Source organism: Haemaphysalis longicornis, unplaced genomic scaffold (genome assembly GCF_048455015.1).
Source record: "Haemaphysalis longicornis isolate Haplotype H1 unplaced genomic scaffold, Haemaphysalis longicornis Haplotype H1 scaffold_1, whole genome shotgun sequence".
Lineage (NCBI taxonomy): Eukaryota > Metazoa > Arthropoda > Arachnida > Ixodida > Ixodidae > Haemaphysalis > Haemaphysalis longicornis.
Window position 1 is genome coordinate 310176966 of NW_027526203.1, and position 19418 is coordinate 310196383.

The 19418-nt window shown below is 46.0% G+C and overlaps 1 protein-coding gene across 1 annotated transcript; it reads right to left on the reverse strand.

Moving 5' to 3' along the window:
• Positions 1–78: 78 nt before the first annotated feature.
• Positions 79–18438, reverse strand: LOC144149913 (uncharacterized). The gene is made up of 3 exons (XM_077681648.1): positions 18285–18438; positions 11935–12007; positions 79–1330 (listed from the first exon to the last, which is right to left on the reverse strand). Exons 1-3 carry the CDS (start codon positions 18297–18299, stop codon positions 225–227), a joined length of 1194 nt encoding a protein of 397 aa, XP_077537774.1. The 5' UTR covers positions 18300–18438; the 3' UTR covers positions 79–224.
• Between the last annotated feature and the right edge of the window lie 980 nt (positions 18439–19418).

Consider the following 19418-nt stretch of genomic DNA (forward strand, 5'->3'; position numbering starts at 1 on the left):
CATTTAGAACTTTTGCGCTGATTTGACGCTTTTTCTTCATGGTGTATTTGGAATGTTCCGTATATACTTCCTTTTCTTGTCCCCAGTGTTCGCGCCAAAACAAAAAGAAAAACGAAATAATACTAAGCTGCACTGTAGTTACAGCTTTACCAACACAATGAAATTAAATTTGAGGTCTACAAAACAGTATTGAAACATATGCTATTACGCCGCACAAGACAAGGTCATGCCCAATGGTCCTTCTTGGACGGCTTTTCGGCATCCGAGGGCCACCCAGCGGGAGCCGACTGCTTGGCAGACGGCAAAAGGCTGGGCAGAGCTTTCAGAATGAACTCGTGCTTCTTTCCCAGTAACGCGAGGAGCTCTTGCCCTAGGCCACCACCCGACTGCGCCATCTGGGGCTCCATTGGCATGTCCATCATGGCGCCATTCCAGCCATCGGAAGGCCATTTCATTGGTGCGTCACTCCATCCGTCGGAGGGCCATTTCTGAGCCATCATGGCCTCGCTCGGACTGTGGCTGATGGTCTTCACTATGTAGACATGCTTCTCCGGTGCTGCATGCCCGTGATTTGACATGGGGCCCGCACCGGAGAAAAAGGGACCACTGTCTGTCTCCATCGCAGAGGCGCTGTGTAAGTTGGCCGTTTTCACCGTGTAGACCTGCTCGTCATTGCCGGTCATTTGCCAACCGCTATCAGCGTTACTAGACGCTTGCCAACCGTTGCTGTCGGCCCCTTGCCAGCCGCTGGAACTGGCAGCCTCCTGCCAGCCGGCATTGCTGGCAGCCATTTGCCATCCATTGCCGTTCGGCTTCGACATTGGCCAACCATTGAGAAAATCGTCTTGAATGTTTCCCGTCGTGTACCCCGCGTCAATGACGAGTATACGCTTAGGCTTGCTGCTACTGGTAGCGCCGGCCAGTTTCCAGCCGGAAGCGGCTCTCGACCTGCTAGACGAAGCGGGTTTTCTGTGGGGCCTGCCATTGACTTTGGTCACTTCGAAGCGCTCAGTTTCTCCTGCCTGGCCATTGCCTCCATTGGCTTGTCTCTCCCAACCGTGGGACGAGCCTGAATACTTCCACTTTGCGGGCGCTGTCTGCGAGCTCTGCTGTGCGGACGCTGAAGGTTTCGTCTGGTGATACTGGTCACTCGAGGTAAGGGGTTGCGTGGTGGCTGGAAAGCTGTTGCTCCACTGGCGAATCGAAGCACCGCTGGTGAGTGGTTCGGTACCCGCCGCGTGCTGAACGGAGTCGTACCGAGCGGGACTTCGGAGGACGTAGAAGCCGGGCTGCGCACTGCCGCTGGCCGATGCAGCTTGCGTTATGGGCTCTGGAAAAGTGCAAGAATAAACATTAACACCGTACATCTCGTACCGGTGTTACAGACATCGTGCCGTTTTTCAATCGCGCACTTCAATAACACGAAAACAGCAGTCTGTCTGTTAATGCGTAAGCATTTTTGTCGAGTAACCGAGAGGAACAACCGTGAAAGTCCTTGTATCTGAACAAAAATGTATAACAGAAAACGTTAACACATTTAATTGTCCACTAAATAATAAAATAATAATAATAATCACCCCAACATTATTATCATCATGGTCGTCCTCGTCGTTATGATCATCATCTTAAACAGCATCAGCAGCAGGAGCCAATCAAAGTTCACAGCAGGACGAAGGCCTCTTCCATTACACTCCAACCACTCCTCTCTTGCGCGCCCGAGTTCATGTACCACTTTTAAATGTTCTTATTTCGCCCCTCTACCGAGTAACTCGTCTTCAATTCTTCTTGGCCCGTATTATATGCCTAGCAAATTTCCATTTTGTTTTTCTTAATTTGAACTTATACCTTCCATCAGAGTTTGTTCCCTGAATCAAGACGCTCATTTTACATTAGTGAAAATGTAAATTGTATGTTGGAGGACCTCAAACCAGCAAGAAAAAATTTAACTGGAATAATAAAATCACAAAGGTGCACCTTACCCACCGCCCTGAACTGACTGAGAACGTATAATTGGTGGGATGAGCATATTAAATCGTCATACAGTGTAAATATAATAGTATAAGTATAATCGTGTAATTCGTGCAGGCGTCACCGTGTAAATTAAAGCGTTAATGTTTAGTGTATTTTATCGAGTAGTCGTAGTAGAACATTCTACTGGTCCTAATAGGGAAGACAAAGAGAAGGGCAGGGTAAGGGAACAGAAAAAAATGCAGGTAGTTCCTACGGGCTCAGTTCGTTGAGTGTTGCATAATTGAATATCCTCTTGGTATATGCTGTGGGGCTGGCAGCATCCCTCGATAGTTGAGTTGTCTTGTGCCGCGGTTCGCTACCGATACATCGGATGAAGGCCCCACTTAAAGATCTAGTTCTAGACCGCTTTGAAGGCCGTAAACTGAAATCTGAAATAATACTTCCGCGCCCATTTGTTGTGGATCGAGAAAACTGAAGTTGAGTACAGTATAACGTTGATCATCGCCACCATCACCACCCATTCCCCCGGCGTCAGCTGCAGAAGGAAGTTGTGTTCACTTAATCTTATAATAGTGGATCCTAACCCATTAGTTGCCCTTCAATTTTCTTGTTTCATTATTCCGCCTTCTCTACGGGCGCACATTGTTTCTCATGCCGCCCTTCGGCAGCCACAGCATTACTTGTGTTTTGCATATGTGGTCCGTCATCTGTGTCAAGCGGTATGTAAAGCTTCATTTCTGCAGGAATGTCACCTGCTGTAGCTTGCTGTGGAAACTATTTTACACACGCTGCATCCCTACAAAAATGAACTCCACATTACTAATATTGACATTCTAGGGAAGTTTCAGAAGCGCATTTTCTACATCAGATTCACGCTCAAATATCAAGAAAAATTCAAACGCACGTGCGCGGCCAGATGTACGGGCTCACAGGTTTTTAGAAAGGTGCTGCCTGCTCAAACACTGCTCTATATGCCCTAGATGTCAGCTGCTACTTTAACGGGGAAGTACTTCACTATAAGGAACTCACGCACGCAGGTTGGCTTCGACATGACGTAACAGAATTACAAATTTATCGGGATACTGTTGAGAATGTGAGAATTTCAAGACTCGGTGTGTAATTAATTTCAACATTTTTATCTGCAATACGGCATTTCCAAATACAAGCTTGAGGTTTCGCAGCGGGCTGTACCCCAACGGAGACTGAAACTCGAAATAAAATTATATCCTCTATCTCCCCATCCCCAACCTCCAACAATCCTTTTTTCTACTTTCTTCTTCTTCTGAGGCCTGTCATTCCACGCCTCCGTTTCGTTGGCCGCGGGGACTGAATAGGATTTCTTGCAATCGGGAAGACAATAGGGGATGCATATGATGGATAACGCGCTTCTAGGTCTAGTACAAAATAAAAAAAGTTAGTAGTTTTAAAAAGAATATATTGGTGTGCATGACATTATGTTTTATAAACACTTGATTGCCGCAGAAAAGGAATATTAAGCCACGGAAAGATGCAGTTGCGCCGATTCTTTCTCTCTGCAACACGAGCGTTTATAGGGGAAAACATTAAAAATACGCCTATGTTATCATTTCTGGAAAATATTCTGGCGCGAGACAGCCTTTGCAAAAAAATAATAACAGCGAATTGGAAACCAGGGTACTTCCCGCTACCCCTATGTTTAGTACACATCGTAGATGTAATCGTTTTACACAATGCATTTGAACAGGTTGGATGACTTGGTACCGCAGAAAAAAAATCAAGAGAAATCCTTCTGGTGATTGTAAATGTCGGTGAAGCATAGATTGGTTGTACCGCGTAAATAGAACCTCGGTCAAGGATTGTTAACGCTCCTCACTTCATCAAATTTAGTTTCGGAAAACTTTTCTGAAACACGACCACGTCACTTCATCAAATTTTGTTTCTGGAAAACCTTCCCAAAACACGATCACGGCGCCTTAGGGGGATTTGTATAATGATGATTACCTCCAATCAAGGAGCGCTCAGCGACGTACGTTACAAAAAAAAAAACCCTTACAATACCGACAGAGCGAGCTGCACTCTGCGGTCGTTGGTTTTACACTTGTACTGAGTCGAATTCGTCAAGGAACTAGCTATCCAAGAGAGTGGTTTGCCGTGCTTACTAGAAAACTATGACGGCGGCGGTAGCGTTTTCAACCTTGCGCTCAAAACCTGGCAGGCGCCATCCCGCTGCTTTTCTTTGTCCAACACCGCTAACCTCGGGCAGACAGGTCGCTTGACCCTGTTCTGCTGCGAGTGTCACGATGTGAAGTGTTTAAGGAAAAAAAACCGCGGGGGAGGCAGCGCGCCGAGTCGGCGGAACGATGTTTTGAGCTCTCAGGCCGAGTTAAGACGGGCTACGGGTCAATTCAGATTCTCACGTTTGTTAGGAGCAGCCAGCGGAAAATAAAGGGCATTGTCTGCAAAGGTCACCTACAGCTGGAAAGCTCACACGTGGGGCTCTTCATCCTTACTAACGCACGTGTACAGGCTCGAATGGGCATTCAATGTATGCGGTGCCGTTACTCGAGCAGACGTGAGTGCCTAAGCGCCGTTCTCAGAGGCGAAAACTTCCTGCAACTTACGGCTATTGTTTGTACAAAGGGTACGCTAGCTGGGTGGCTGAAAAGCGCTTGAAGTTTGGGGTACTTGTTAGCACGGATATATTGACCCATTTATGCACTTAGAACGCTAGTGCATAAGGCTATAGCTACACAAGCATCTCATAAATGAAACCATTGAAGTCCCCATCGTTTTGGCCTCCGTTTTGTGGGTGCAAGAGTGCGGGTGTACTACCGGCGTCAAATGAAACGCGCACACGAAAATATGAACCTGAACGCACAGATTTCTCGATTTATTTCCATGCAAGCCAAAATGACGCGTGGCTTCTTTACAAAAACAAAGTTGAGAAAACTGGATTTCCAAATTTACCATTAGCGTGCCATTATATGAACTCTACGAACAGTATTTTTCAATTTTGCACGTTCTGATTAATATTTTCGTGTTCGCGTTTCATTTGACGGCGATAGTACATGCGGCTGTAGTAAGAATTTCGTTTGCTAGTTATACCAGCGGCTACCACAGCAGAGAAAAGGGTTTACAGCTGGCATAGGAAAATCGATGCGATCAGCGCTGTTGTCAATGAATGCGCTACAATTTTATCACACAACACTACTAAGATATAGAAATATGCAATGCTTCCAGCTACCATATAAAACGTTGCTTTTCCTCGCTGTATTGGTCACCGCGTTCACGGCAGCTTGCAGTGTCTTCTAGCAATGATACCTTTATTTTGCCTGCGCTCTGAGCTGCGCACATCCCTCTCCTTTCATAGCTTATATAAAAAAAGAAAAGGGCGTATACAATACGTCTTCAGCACGAGCTTACTTAAGACACTTAGTAACTATGCAACTGCTCATCTGATTTTTCTTGTTTACAAACAACGCATTGCATAGCGTGGTGGAGCAACACATAGATCACCCACCTGGAATCTGAACAGATGATTCGAAACACAGGTGTTGGCATCGTCACATGAATTTTATATGATGCCGATGCTTAATCATCTCTTCATGAAAACGAAATATTGTCAGTTTTCTTGCTCGCTTGCACACGTATTTTCCCATTAAAAAGGAAGGGTGAAAACTACAAAACGCAGGCCATGCAGTCCTCGGTAATTTCCATTTTAAATGTTACACTCCGATTCAGCAAATTGCGCAAGTTAAAGAAACAACGGTAGGCCGAACTCCTGTTTCTATCCCAGCGATAACGAAAATAGCTTCGGAGCGCGTTCCTACTTCATAAGTTTATAGCGCTTATTTGTAAATTTATTGCGTGTTATTGACGCTAGCCCAAGATTTCCTTTATTTAGCCAAACCATGACACCTTTTTGTACACGTATATTTCGCTTTTTATTACATCACTGCCTTATTTGTTATTTTTTTTCTTTTATAGAGGAGTTCCTGCTACTGTGTGTAAGTATGGGACCGCATTGGGTATGATGCCTCATTTGAGATTTTTCAGGAACAAATGAAACAAACTGACGGCCGCGCGACCCACCGACCGAACAACTGACGGATCATGTTGTCACGCGACGGCACAATAACCGCGCCGGCATGCCCCACCACTAATGACGACAAGGAAGAAGCTGGGTGCGGGGCGAAATCAGCCCGGTCTCAGTAATGGCTGCCTGTAAATAGTTCTTCGCATCATGTAAACACATTGCTTAATCGCCACATGGTTCGTGTCATCTGCCGCCACGTTACAATATTTCCAATTACCGAGGTGTACTGCCTAAATGTTGCCTTTGTGGTGATATTTCTACTTAGGATCGGACACGAATATATATTTACAGCGGACATTTTTTGCGGTTTATAGCGCGTCTAAATGTACGATAAACTGCCACAAAATTTGGGCCCCACGCTCTTGAAAACGTTTTCGTTGCAATGCTTCGCCACATTGGCCTTAGCTATCCATCGCGGCCTCGAAGAGAGTAAGATGCAAGGAGACAACACCAGGCTTAAGATGTGACCCAGGAATGAGATCTGCGCTGTGACATTAGTGCAATGTAAATTTTAATCTGTCTACTGAGCGATGACACAAAGGAGGTCACGCCTTTGTTACAGTGTGCTGGGCCCCGCCGATAGCCTGCTTTTTACATTATTGATCGACTGCGCTTTAGGCAACGGGGAACACAAAGTACCTCTAACCTAATACGCAGTATAACAATAATGCAAAACAAAGTAACCCAATTTGTTACCTTTCTGTTGCTTTTTCGGGTTACACGGATTAGTCACTGAGGTGTGTTGAGGTGAAGGAGATGAGTATTTCAGAACTATTAAGCAGGCTACGCCGTTAGAGGTTCTGCTTACTCTCATGTTACCGTGGAATTAAATCGTAAAGCGTAAACCGCATGGAGCGTTGTCTGCCCGCGAATATCTCCCGCATGCTGCGCGCGGCACGGCAGGCTGCGGCAACATGGCGGTGTCACTGGCCGCGAAGTGGTGCGGGTAGCTCCAGCGACCGCTTCTAATCGCTCTTTAAAATACCACTCAAAAAACAAACGAAGTTGCCTGTGCAGGAAAGGAGGTCATAATGTGGGCGAAAACGACACTATAATGCATCATCCGCGCCGCTAAGCAAAGCGCCAATCAAATGTCCGCCACCGTGGTAAGCCTGTACATCTCCGGCAGAGCCAGCCGGCTGCCCCGGGCGCTTTCAAACTGCCGCCACGAAGAGCGCGCCTACCCATTGGCGCAAGGCGTCAAGCTCCTGCCACTGCCACGCGGGTCGCGCGTCATTTTCTGATCGAGGTAGAAGCCACCGCGAGTGCGAAATCGGCGATGCGCGCGTAAAAATATCGCGAGCGCAACGCCGACGCGCACGAATCGCGGGCAAAAACGCTCCATGCGGTTCAGGCTTTATGCATGCTTCTTAATATTTATTTGAAGTATAGTCACTCTTTCCGTCAGTGCTATAGTTTTATTGAGGATGTACCCCAAATTACTTTCAACAACATGTAAACAAAAAGGTATTTTGCATCTGTTCGCCGCAATACATAACACTTAAGAATTTGTGTACTCAAAGGACAATGACTTCAGATGTACAGTTACACTCAGTGGATGGACGTGAGCTGTGGGGTTATGCAGGGCCGTAATATCGCAGCGCATACAACATTCCTAGAGTTAGATTTTATGCTGGGCGTCGTCATTGGTCTCCTTGGCCTCTTTGATAACGGGATTAAAAATTCAGATCAGTTGAGGAAACGCACGTCAACGGACGTTTTCAGAAGTGCACGTACACTTTAACAAACGCGCGAGGATCTAGTTCACCCCAGCGCGCTATAGGGACCAATCATTGCAATTGAATTGGCGAAGTAAGTTAATCGAATAAGAGTGCACTCTCATATCACGCAGTGCGAGTATGTCATTTTGGATTGCGTGATGTCACAGAATAAGTAACATTTTTTGAGTAAGACTATTATGTGTCCCACCCTCTCAGTCGAACTTGTTGCGTTTAACAAAAAGATTCTCCCCTCAAATACTATTCCCCAAAACTGACGCCAGAAGCTTTGTTGCAGCGTACTTGAAATAAAAAGGAAGCACTGTACACTAATAAAGCATATGCTCTAAAAATGCCAGTGAGTCTGTTTTTCCACAATGCTCAGATGTCGAAGCGGTAAAGAAGACCAACGATGACACCCAGGATAAGATTTGACTCGAAACATGGGGTCTGCACTGGGACACTGCACAATGCAAACACGCCGATTTGCACTGCGTGATGTCACCGCGCAGATTAAATTTTTGAGTCAAACCAGCCAATTGTCTAAGACGTTTCGCTAGAAAAGTTTCATCTAGCAAGAGCCGTTTTCTGTTCCCCACGCTCTTCCCGTAAATACCCGTGCATTGACCGCAGATGGCAATTCTGTAATATTTACTACTTCGCTGTGCACTTACTAGTTGTCACAAGTGAATAAAACTCGTAGAGCCATATAAGTGTTTTCAGACGATCCTGATAAAACCAGAGTTACTGTCGTTTCCTTCTGAGCATTCGCGATAAAGTTCACTTTGGCGCAAGATGTTCTATTTTGGCACATGACAATTGCACGGAACCCTGGCCATATAAAGCGTCGGTTTAGAATGCGCGTGTACCTCCTCAGATTTTTCCCACTGCGCTCACAACGAACGTTACTGTACCGAAAACACACCCTGAACTGGCAGCCACCCATTCAAAGCACGGAAATGCAATTAATCAGCGCTTACACCCCAAAAACGTCGCTGATGACACTAAAACAGGCACATTTACCTCCACTTTGTTTCCCGCGTGCTTGCGTTACCAAACCCAGCAGCCCGCCCACGACATAGACCATTTAAAGTCATTCCATTTCGATCTAGGTTGTCCAGTTGTCCCGCGTTGCATTTCAACACTTACTCTATTTGCGCCCGTTCCCACTGCATTGCGGCACCAGTCTGACTACGTGAGCCTAGTTGACCCGAATTGCTTGCGAGACAATCGCAATTGCTCACTTAATCGCTAAGCCACCTCTGCGGGCTCTATCCATCAGCCTCAAGTCCCACTACCTCGGAGAACGGTGCCGCTCACAGTGATGGCACTGCTTGTCCTCCGGCTGCTCTGAGGAAGATATGAGCCACCCTGCTTTCCTTTCACTGAGAGCGGCATGGAGGAGCGGCTTTGTTTCACTCCTATCTGTCCTGTTTGTGTTCATTGGTAGGGGCTGGAGCTCCCAGGGCGTCCTGGTATTTCTCACTCAGCGCCTTAGGAGTAGAAGGCTCTTGGCTGCGCTTCCACGACTCATACTTCCGCGACTCTTTCAGTGATTTTATGGAAAGTTTGTATATTTGTGTCATATACGGTACTATAAGGCTCAGAATATTGTATCTCAAAAAAACTAGGTTTTCGTGGATTTAAGTTGAACCCATCCTTAAAGTTTGTGCGCATGGTGGCTGACTATAAAATTTTTGATTTGTCAGTTGTTGGCATCGAATTACGCGGCATTGTTACCAAAGCAGGAATCACCACCGCGTGCCATGATTCTTCCGTTCATTCGGAGCTACAGCTTCTGGGATTGTATGAGCAAGTTTTAAAGGTGATTAAGGAAGCCAAGGAGGCAGAATACTAATTCATAATAGGCTGTAGGGCGCCTCAGGTAAAAATTACCCACCCGGTCCTAACAGGGAAAACAGCCACTTCCTGAAAAAAGCTTCAGGCTCATCGCATAGGACATTAAGACAAAGAAATACCTGAAACCTTTTGTGGAAGTCATTATTCAACAGGGTAAGCGCAGGGTGTAAAACTTTGCTTGCTGATAGTTGCTGTCAGGTTATGGCTTCGGTTCATGTGCTCCGAATGCTAGCTGCAGAAGCACAGACCAAGGAAATCCTATGGTTCAGCTTCACCACAACTCACTTTATTAACCACTTCATGCTGGCAAAAATAACATTTCTGAGAATGACAAGGTCGAGCATACTATTGGACCCGAGAGTGCGGTCTGCGTTGGGGAGTCACGCAATGCGAGCATTCTATACTGCATCGCCCAATGCTACAGCGAAGATCACATTTTGGGTCCAGTGGTATGCACATTGGTGTCATTCGCAGAATGCGCTTTGTTCGCGGCATGAATTGGTCACTCGAGTGCATTGTGACGGAGCTGAACCATGGGATTGCCTAAGAGTGCAGCTACTCGACCGAGCAGCAACATGCATGGCAGCTCGCTGATCTCGGCGTCGCCTCGTGCCCTCTAAAGTAGCCGCTTTTATGCGCCTCTTGAATATAAAATGGCTTTGGTGCCTTGAAGCATGAAGTAGATTATTAAAGCCCAGAGGTGAACCTAGCGCCAGTGTCTATGCGAATCTCCTAAAGCATGCCTAAGCGTACATAATACTGACAGAAAGGGTGCTCATTCATATGAGCTTCGTTATTCACTTGGCTCAAGACTGTGTTTGTGGCTGCGAAAATTGGTTTCATTAGCCAGAGGGAGTGGTGGTGGGGGGGGGGGGGGGGGGGGGGCTAGAGTTTACCCTTGACTTCGCGCTGGTTGCGAAGCACGACAAAACTTCTACTGTGACAACCACAATGGCCGGGAAGGAGCGCCTCATAATGTGCGAGTAGTCATCAGTAGAAAAACGAATCACGTTGTTGAACGCTCTTTTGCAAAGATCTTGAGACAGCTGGGGTCTGTGGGTCGGAGCAACAAGATTCAGTAGCGAAAACAACCCGGGACCAAACAGATTAGATGAATTTCAACGCTCAGCAAGCCATATCGCTGAGAAATCCCTACACGCGCGCTAGATATCGAAAGTCAAAACAGCGTGTAAATTGTGTTGTTTTCATCAGTAGAAAAACGAATCACGTTATTGAAAGCTCTTTTGCAAAAACACGTTGTATTTTTTGCGAGACGTCTATGTGAGCACACAACGTCGGAGATTCTCGAAGTACGTAAACATGCATGCAATGTTCACCAAGCCAACTATCATTTCCATGTTTGGGGAGAGAAGCTTTTTAGGCTGCATCAGAAAACTCTACGCCTTACGGCGTGTTTCCAAAACACGCTCGCGTAAGTGCCCACGCCTGAAGAACATGCTGGGTTCTTTCTCCGCCATCTCAGTTTGACGCGGCCTCAACCATCCACCACTCGCTTGCTTGCTTGCTTCTTAGTTTGTTTACTTTCTCGCTTTCTTGCCGGCGTTCATGGTCGGCAAACTTATTTTTGGCTTTTCCGGCACTTGACAACTTTATCTGGGAAAGAGGGTTTGCCATTTTTATTGCTCGTTTTCTTTGCTGCAATTCTCGTATTTCAAGTGGCAACTCCCCGTCGTGCCTTACAAAACCATCGCCTATACTGAAGCAAAGGAACCTTCAATAAGAATTACGTAAGGAAATGCTAATATTACCAATCGGGGCAGTTTTGAGGACATCGGCGTGTGAACCGAGAAAGTCCTGCCTGTTTAGAAGCTCTAACTTCTTTTCCTGTTACCCCTGTTTCCGCCAACCTATCGCTTTCGCTTCTCTTTAACGTGACGCACAAATGAAATGACGGCGCACGCTAGGGAAGTTAAATAATGGCGTTCCATAAAACTTCTGCATTTAGCTATTAATTCAAGATTACACATTGGCGTTTTATTTCGCTCGTGTGTCCCCGCTCGTCCGACGCTTGTTTCACGCGACGCTCAGTGAAGCAAGTATGGCTTAAATGAAATGGTAATCACTTCCTGGGTCAAAAGGCAATGCTATCCCGGTGGGTGCCATTCGCTTTCGAGTTTCCTGCCCGCAATCCTGGAGCGCGCTGACCAAAGCTAAGTCCGTCAACCCCGTAACTCCTCAATAAAAAAAACCAAAACAAAAAAGGGGGCACTAAAACGGCAAATATAGTGTGAGCCCTCTTGCCCGCCACTTCGGTGTCGGTCGCTATACCAGCGGGAGTCTTGGGCTGACCTGTCATTGGCCATCTGTCATGCTGGCCTGCCGTGGCCTCCAGAAGCCTGGTCGCCAGCAGAAGCAGGACGACCTGGAAAAGGAATGAGGCAAAGTCAACTTATCACGTCGGCCGTCTACCCGGCAGCTCTTATCAGGCTGGGGATTGTATGAATAAAGGGCATTCCGCGCTCCTACGCACGCCAAGGTTTGACATGGTCAACAGAGAAGAGAGGGGGACAACATAAGTAGATTAGGGTTTGTGCAAAGCCCATGCTTGCACGGAAAATCGCTTAATAGCGCTCGAAAGTTGTCCAAGTGTAGCGACAAGTAAATATTCCACAGATGTGTACCGTGCGTCTTTCCAGTTAGCCGATATGTGTAACTATATATTTTGCACTGTACACCGGGAGAATTCTTGTATAATATCTTGTAGGTCAGCTGCATCACAAAACCTGGTTCATAGCTGATTAGTACCTGTGAGTGTCCTTTATCTTGGTGCAATAAAATGAAAATGACAAAGGGGATTTAGGCCAATGATAAGGCCCAACTAAGGATTTCGATCGAAATACATGTGGCCTACATGGTGGAAGTCTGCAATGCAAGCATGACGTTTTGTATTTAACGATATCATAAGGGTGTTTTGTATGTGGCCAAACCTTTTTGTATCTAATCTTTGACTGGTGGGATCATTCGTCACGTTTTCTCTTCTGGGCGCAATGATTGGTCATTAAGGCGCGTTGAAAAGCACACCTACGGAAAATATTTTTCGAGTGGACCAGGCAAAAACAAAAGGGCGTGGTTCCGCTTTACCACAACGCTCTCGAAAAGACCATCGCTGCTTCGGGAGGGCCGAATTTAGGAAACAGTATGCCTAAGATCGATTTTCCTCAAATATGCAATCTGTGCTGCTACACCGCGCAAGCCAATGGGGCATGCTTTCGTGGCGTGCAGTCCCTGCACTTAAAAATATTTGTAATGCCGAAGTGTATAATGGACCTCATCATTGAAAACTCAGCTCGATGAATCGCAACTATTGGTGTATTGGTTTTGAGAGCGCACGTGTTTCCACAACATGACACATTCAACTCCCACGAGCGCTTTAATTTTGGTCTGTGTTTTTTTTTTTCTTGGGAGGCGGGGCAGACACTTTTTACCATGAGCGGCGTATTGATATGTTGTAGATAGGTGAATAAAATGGGATCATATATAGTGTCACAAAGACCAAAAGTGAACAAAAAGCTCACCGTGGAAACGCAGACGCAGGCATGACCACGTATATAAATATACATACGTGCATACTAACTTACATACTCACGTACATGCATGCATGCATACATCCATCCGTACATGCATGCATAAAAATACAAGCATGCAAGCGCACATACATACATACATACATACATACATACATACATACATACATACATACATACATACATACATACATACATACATACATACATACATACATACATACATACATACATACATACAGTAATCCCTCGTTATAAAGAAACCCGCCGCGGTGGCTCAGTGGCTAAGGCGTTGCGCTGCTGGGCGCGAGGTCGCGGGTTCGAATTCCGGCCGGGGCGGCCGCTTTTCCGATGGAGGCGAAAAGCAAAAATGCCCGTGTGTTCGAGATTTCGGCGCACGTTAATGATCCCCAGGGGGTCATCCGGAGCCCTCCACGACGGCGCGCCTCATCGCCTGCATTGCGTCGGCGCGTTAAACCCTACAATCAATCAATAAATCGTTTACAGAAATCGCTTTACTCGAATTATCGCTTTATTCAAAATTCCTTCTGGTCCCAACCCAAACGCATGCATTTTAGTTCGCATTACTCGAAGCGCACGAAGAGCTGGTCCCGCTTGGAGCGAAGTGGCGAGCGGAGGCGTCGCCGATGGGCGGCGACCAAGGGGCGAGTCAGGCGGTCAACATGGCGGGTTAACAAGCTGGTGTTTCCCCGGCGATGTTCTCGAGCCGGTCATGCTCGATTCGCGCCACCCGACTTTAGACAAACGGTCCAAGTGCGTGGTAGGGTGATTGAATTTTGTTCTTAGACGCTGGTCAATGGCGTGGACGCGATGGTGCGCGAACACTGACACTCGAAGCGTACAATTAGCAGTGGCGTCGACAGCGGGGCGCCGAAAAACTTTTCTTTAGCAAACTTAACGGCGGCACATTTCGGGAAAAAATTTCCCAGTGATCATGCAAAACCCTAGTGCAATACCTCTAAGTATTCACGATTGCGCTTTGCACCCACAATGATCGTTAATCGTGAATTTGCGATGCTTTCCAGCGCGAAACTCTCGTAGCCTTCCCTGGCTTCTGCGCCAACCCTTCCCCCCTCCCCCCTATAAAAGGGGCCACTGCCTTCTCCTCTTCATCTGCTCTGCAGTCTGTAAGGTGTTCGCATGCCAGTCACTGCTTTGTCAAATTGGAAAGGGGGTTGCTCGCGCCCTCCAAGAACATGAAACGGCCAAAGCTCACTACCTTTTTTGCACCTAATTAAAGTTTTGCTTTTCTGAATACATTGTGTTTTGATTCCTCGTAGTTGTGGCGCAATTAAAGTTTAACTACTTCAGCTTTTCTTGAGTGGTCGTTTATATCGAAATATCGCTTACAACAAAATTTTCTGCCATCCCGCTGACTTCGTTATAACGAGGGATTACTGTACATACATACATACATACATACATACACGCACATACATACATACATACATACATACATACATACATACATACATACATGCATGCAGCATACATAGATCCATTCATATATACAGGCACATACATACATACATACATACATACATACACACACACACACATACATACACACATACATACATACATACATACATACATACATACATACATACATACATACATACATACATACATACATACATACATACATACATACATACATACATACATACATACATACATGCATGCATGCATACACACATACATACATACATCCAAAAAGCCAGCGAAAGAACAGCCTTTCCGTCGTTTTACATTTACTTATGAAGGTCGCAAGAAAAGTAACTATGTTCGGAGCACTGGAAAGGAACTCACGAATTTTCTTAATGTTAGTGCCAAAGTTTGGCAAAGCTGCGCGAGGCTATAAACTTAATTATGATAATGAACATGACCAGAAAATGAGCAGAAATTGAGAACAATTCACGGGTGCTGAAGAGCCGATTGTACACCCGTTACGCTTCCGGTTTCATTGTCTTGCTACACGTTTTCACGCTGTTTAGCTGAACAATAATTCTGTCGTTTGCACGAACTAGTTATATAGCGCCTTTTTTTACCTACATTTTTTTTTATATTAAAGACCTAAGTTAGATACCGTTAGCGCAAGTTTAAAGGAAAGCGTACAATAAAACATAATTCTCTCTCCCCCAAGGACCGGGTAGACAAAGGATGCGTACTTCGCTATTTGTCAAGGTGCAAAATCACTGGAACTTTATACAAGTGTTTATAAGTTCTCTCGAGGGGGCCGGCAGCATGTAGAATGACACTGAGATAGAATATGATTGTTGCCCGCTCGACTTGGTTCAATTGGTACGGCTGATCTAGGTTTACGGGAGTTGTCATTTACGTCACCATAAAACTCTGGCAGCTGCGCGAGGACACACAGCCACAGGAATAATTTTGCCGGAAAAAAAAAATCAGCATCTTCGCTAAAACCTGTTTGAACGTGGAACATGAGTAATTTTAACGTTTACCTAGCATACTTGGGGAAATATGAAATATACTGCTTATTTTGTGTTTTAGAGGCTTGCATGCTGGCCGATGTAAAATCAACAATGAACACAGGCTACGGCAACTGTGTCATCTCCCTAACTTACAAGCACGAACTGTTCTGCACAGTTTTCGAGCTGGGGTATGTTGGCATCAAAAGAGAAATGACACTTCAGTTCGTTGAAGCACAGCGGAGAAATGACCCCTGCTTCCTAGTGTCGGGGTCGTTATCGGCGCTCACACATCTCTCCCCGTCACTCGCCTCATTGCGCAGGAAAAGGAGTTGCACTGAATACGAGGCACCCTGTAACACCCGAATCTGCAAGATCCTCCAACTGGAGTGCATATAATCGCTAACCACGGCATTTTCAATAGCCGTATTAAAGCAAGTCTCCATTACATACCTTGTGAACCGCGGGGGTATGCACTTGTCACGAATCAATTGCATAAAAGAGCTTCCCACTGGGGGCTGGCCTTCCAACACGATTCCCAAGGGAGCTGTGAGCGTGTCTGGAAACCAATCCCTGCTCTTTGATTTGTTCGCTCGCCTTTCTTCAGATTATCTTTCCGGTCCCGTCTTCCTGACGCAGACGCGACGTGGTTTGATTGCTGCTAAACACCATTTTTGCTCGCTATGCGGCTGGAAATGCTGCGTTCTAGCAAAAAAAAATCGCCTTTTGCAAGTTTTGATGTTGAACCTGAGGCCTCGGTTCATGCATCGCCACCTGCTTGCAAGGTAACATCCCTCGGCAACAAAATTATGTGGAATCAGTGAAAATATATACAATTAAGCATTTGGCATAACGACGCTTATTCAAATCTTGAGGCTAGTGTCTTGTAAACAACATGTGGTATGTTGTCCGAATAATATACACGCTTACATTGGACTAAGATACATAACAACAAAATGCTCAGGTAGAATAGTTTACGCATAAAAAAACAACAATTTTTTTTATTTGTCAACTAAAGGACACGGGATGAAAATTAATGTCTGGACTCTTTCGCAATCACGCGGTGGCATGCGCGATAGCCTCAGCCATTGCGCTATGCGGGACCACAAGCGTTAATGCAGTGTAAATAAACATCCAAAAGCATTAGACAATTACTTGTGCGGAATAATTGATGTCCGTAAACACTCAATTACAATTTGATATTATGGTTGGACATTCTAGAAATACCCGGCAGATAAGCCAGGCGTACGTACGCCGCTTTGCATTTCGTTGTCTGGCTCCGATCGATATTCCTTGATTTCCTCTATACCCAAAAAGGTAAATAAATGACGGTAATGCGCGTGCATTGTCGCTGATGTTAGTAAAAATGCACTGATTTTTGGTTACTGCGTTAACTTGAATCTTAAAATATTCTGCTAATGGTGACTGTCATCGATACTTTGAAGCTTACCATTCATAATAACTGATAGCGAGAAAATGTGTAAAAATAATTTTCAGCGCATTTGTCGCGCATGTGGGGCATTTATTAACTTTTGTTGATGCTTTTCTGATTATTTTGTTTGTATTTCCCGCATTTGTCTCTGAGATGACTGCCATCGACACTCGGTGGACAGTAGTTCCACCGACGTAAGATTTCATAGGATCTTGAAGTTCATTTCATACCACTTTCGTGGTGGCCCACAACAATTATACCGTGGCACTGGATACAATGAAAGGGTTCCATTAAAAGAAGGATGGCTGTTGCGGAATTAGGCGTTGTTTGGCGCATAAGGACACACAGTTTGTTGCACATTACGCTGATCCCTTCAGATAGCAAAACCGCTGGATTTGTGGCTGATTCCAAAATGGCGATGGCGTCCCAATATTTCACGTTGTTTTCTCGTTTATCATACACCTCCTCTTCATAGCCGGCTGTGTGGCTTGAGGTACCAAAACATACCTTGCGTTCAGTGCTTTCAGACATTCTTGTACCATTGCATGACGTCAAGTTCTTGGTTTTCATAAAAAAACTTAGTCGCCTTAGGCGCAAAGAACATCATTGCCGCTCACGACACATATAAGTTGGAGCTAACCGAAATAAAGTCAAATGATGCAGCGATAGTTGCCCCCGTTTTCAATCTCCCGGCCTGGAAGCCTACTTGAATGATCGTTCACCTTTTGTCAGTGCAGCCGCAACAATGGGTGCCCTATGGAATGAAGCAAGCATTATCGCTCAGGACTCAGTTGTATATGATGCGCAAAACACCCCAAGGGAAACGAAGGTGCCGATGGTGAGCAGCACCGTCTGTGTTAGCTCAATACGGTAATCAAGGGAGGCCAATGAGATGCTCTAGCCTATCTCACCGCTATGTACTGCAGCGCCGCCAAGTGACATTATACAACTACCCTTTGCTCCGGCTCTAACGTGAAACTTTTTTAATAGGCTTAACAACACAATGAAACTGCTAATTTGGTCCGATTGGTATATAATCTAAAAGTGGCGCGCATGAAAGAAACAGGTTTCATATAATTACGTGCGGAACTCTCGAACACTTTTTTCATATCCACATCCCCCCCCCCCAAAAAAAAAAGAAAACTGTGTTAATATAAGCCACTTAAAAGGGCAATAAATTTTTGCTTATGGTTCCGATTCCTGTTCTTTGATTTCTGCTTCACTCACCGGAAGAAGCTGCATGTCGTTTCGAATAGTGTGGGACGCTGTTCGCAGAGAAAGCCCTTCGCGAAGCAGCCACCGCCACTGAAGAAACCTCGCGCACGTCACTGTCTAGGAATATTTTGTCGCGGACGCTTTTATACGGCAATTCCTGCACCGCCACTTTCTCGGCGACACGGTGGGAAGTGATTTACATGGCGCCCCGGCACCTAGTTGTCGCAGGGAACTCCCCTCTCACGAGGGTGGTTGCTTGTCGCGGATAAGGTTTCTGTCGGTCGACCAGGGCGCTACGTTAAGGGCGCCACCACGCCTATGAGCGGCCGTCTTCGGCCGACATGCGCGGTTGCAGTTCTGGCACGCGACGCTGCGCGGGTTCCTTTCCTCCGAACATCGCCGTCTTTTTACAGCTGAATGCGTGCCTCGGTGATGGTGTTTTCTTTTTCTCACGAGTTTCGCATGTTTCCAAAATTGTGCCATGTCGATGCGTACTTCCCTGGTTGTTTCCCGGAAGTACGAGCCCAGCCGGGCTTTTCGAATTTCGCTTGCGTTTTCGCTTTGAGGGTTTGGCTTGCCGTATCCAGATGATCGCACAGTGAAAATTTGTAGCGGGCACCGCTCTGGGCAAAAGGTTATGACGTCAGAAGAAAATAAAAATGTACTCGTAAGTGTCGTCACTGTAGAGATTGGATCATGTGTATAGTGCAACAGCAGTCAACCATTTGTTGGGCATGGCGCATGAAATATTGTCCTTGGAGAATCTTCCTAATCGCTTAGTTGTACGTCCGGAGCTATCGCTTTAGGTAAAATTGCGGTGCGATGATCATCTGAGTTCTTTTTTATTCAATCACACGACGAGTCTGAGGGAGCGCCAGGACGTGAGAAAAGAACAGCTTTGCTTCTTACCGTAACAAAACCGTTGAGCTTGGTCATTGCCTGACACCGGAATTGCCGAAGCAGGGCCTTATACTTCCCGCACTTTCCCCCCCAACTTCGCCGGCGCACGACTGACGCAACCAGCTATCTCTGCAAACGAACTCGTTACTTACTCCAGTGCTCGCTAGACACATGTGTCCGAAAGTGTACGCAAGTGATAAGTGCAAGTGGTGTGCTAGTGAAAGAGCTACTACGGCTCATATCCTA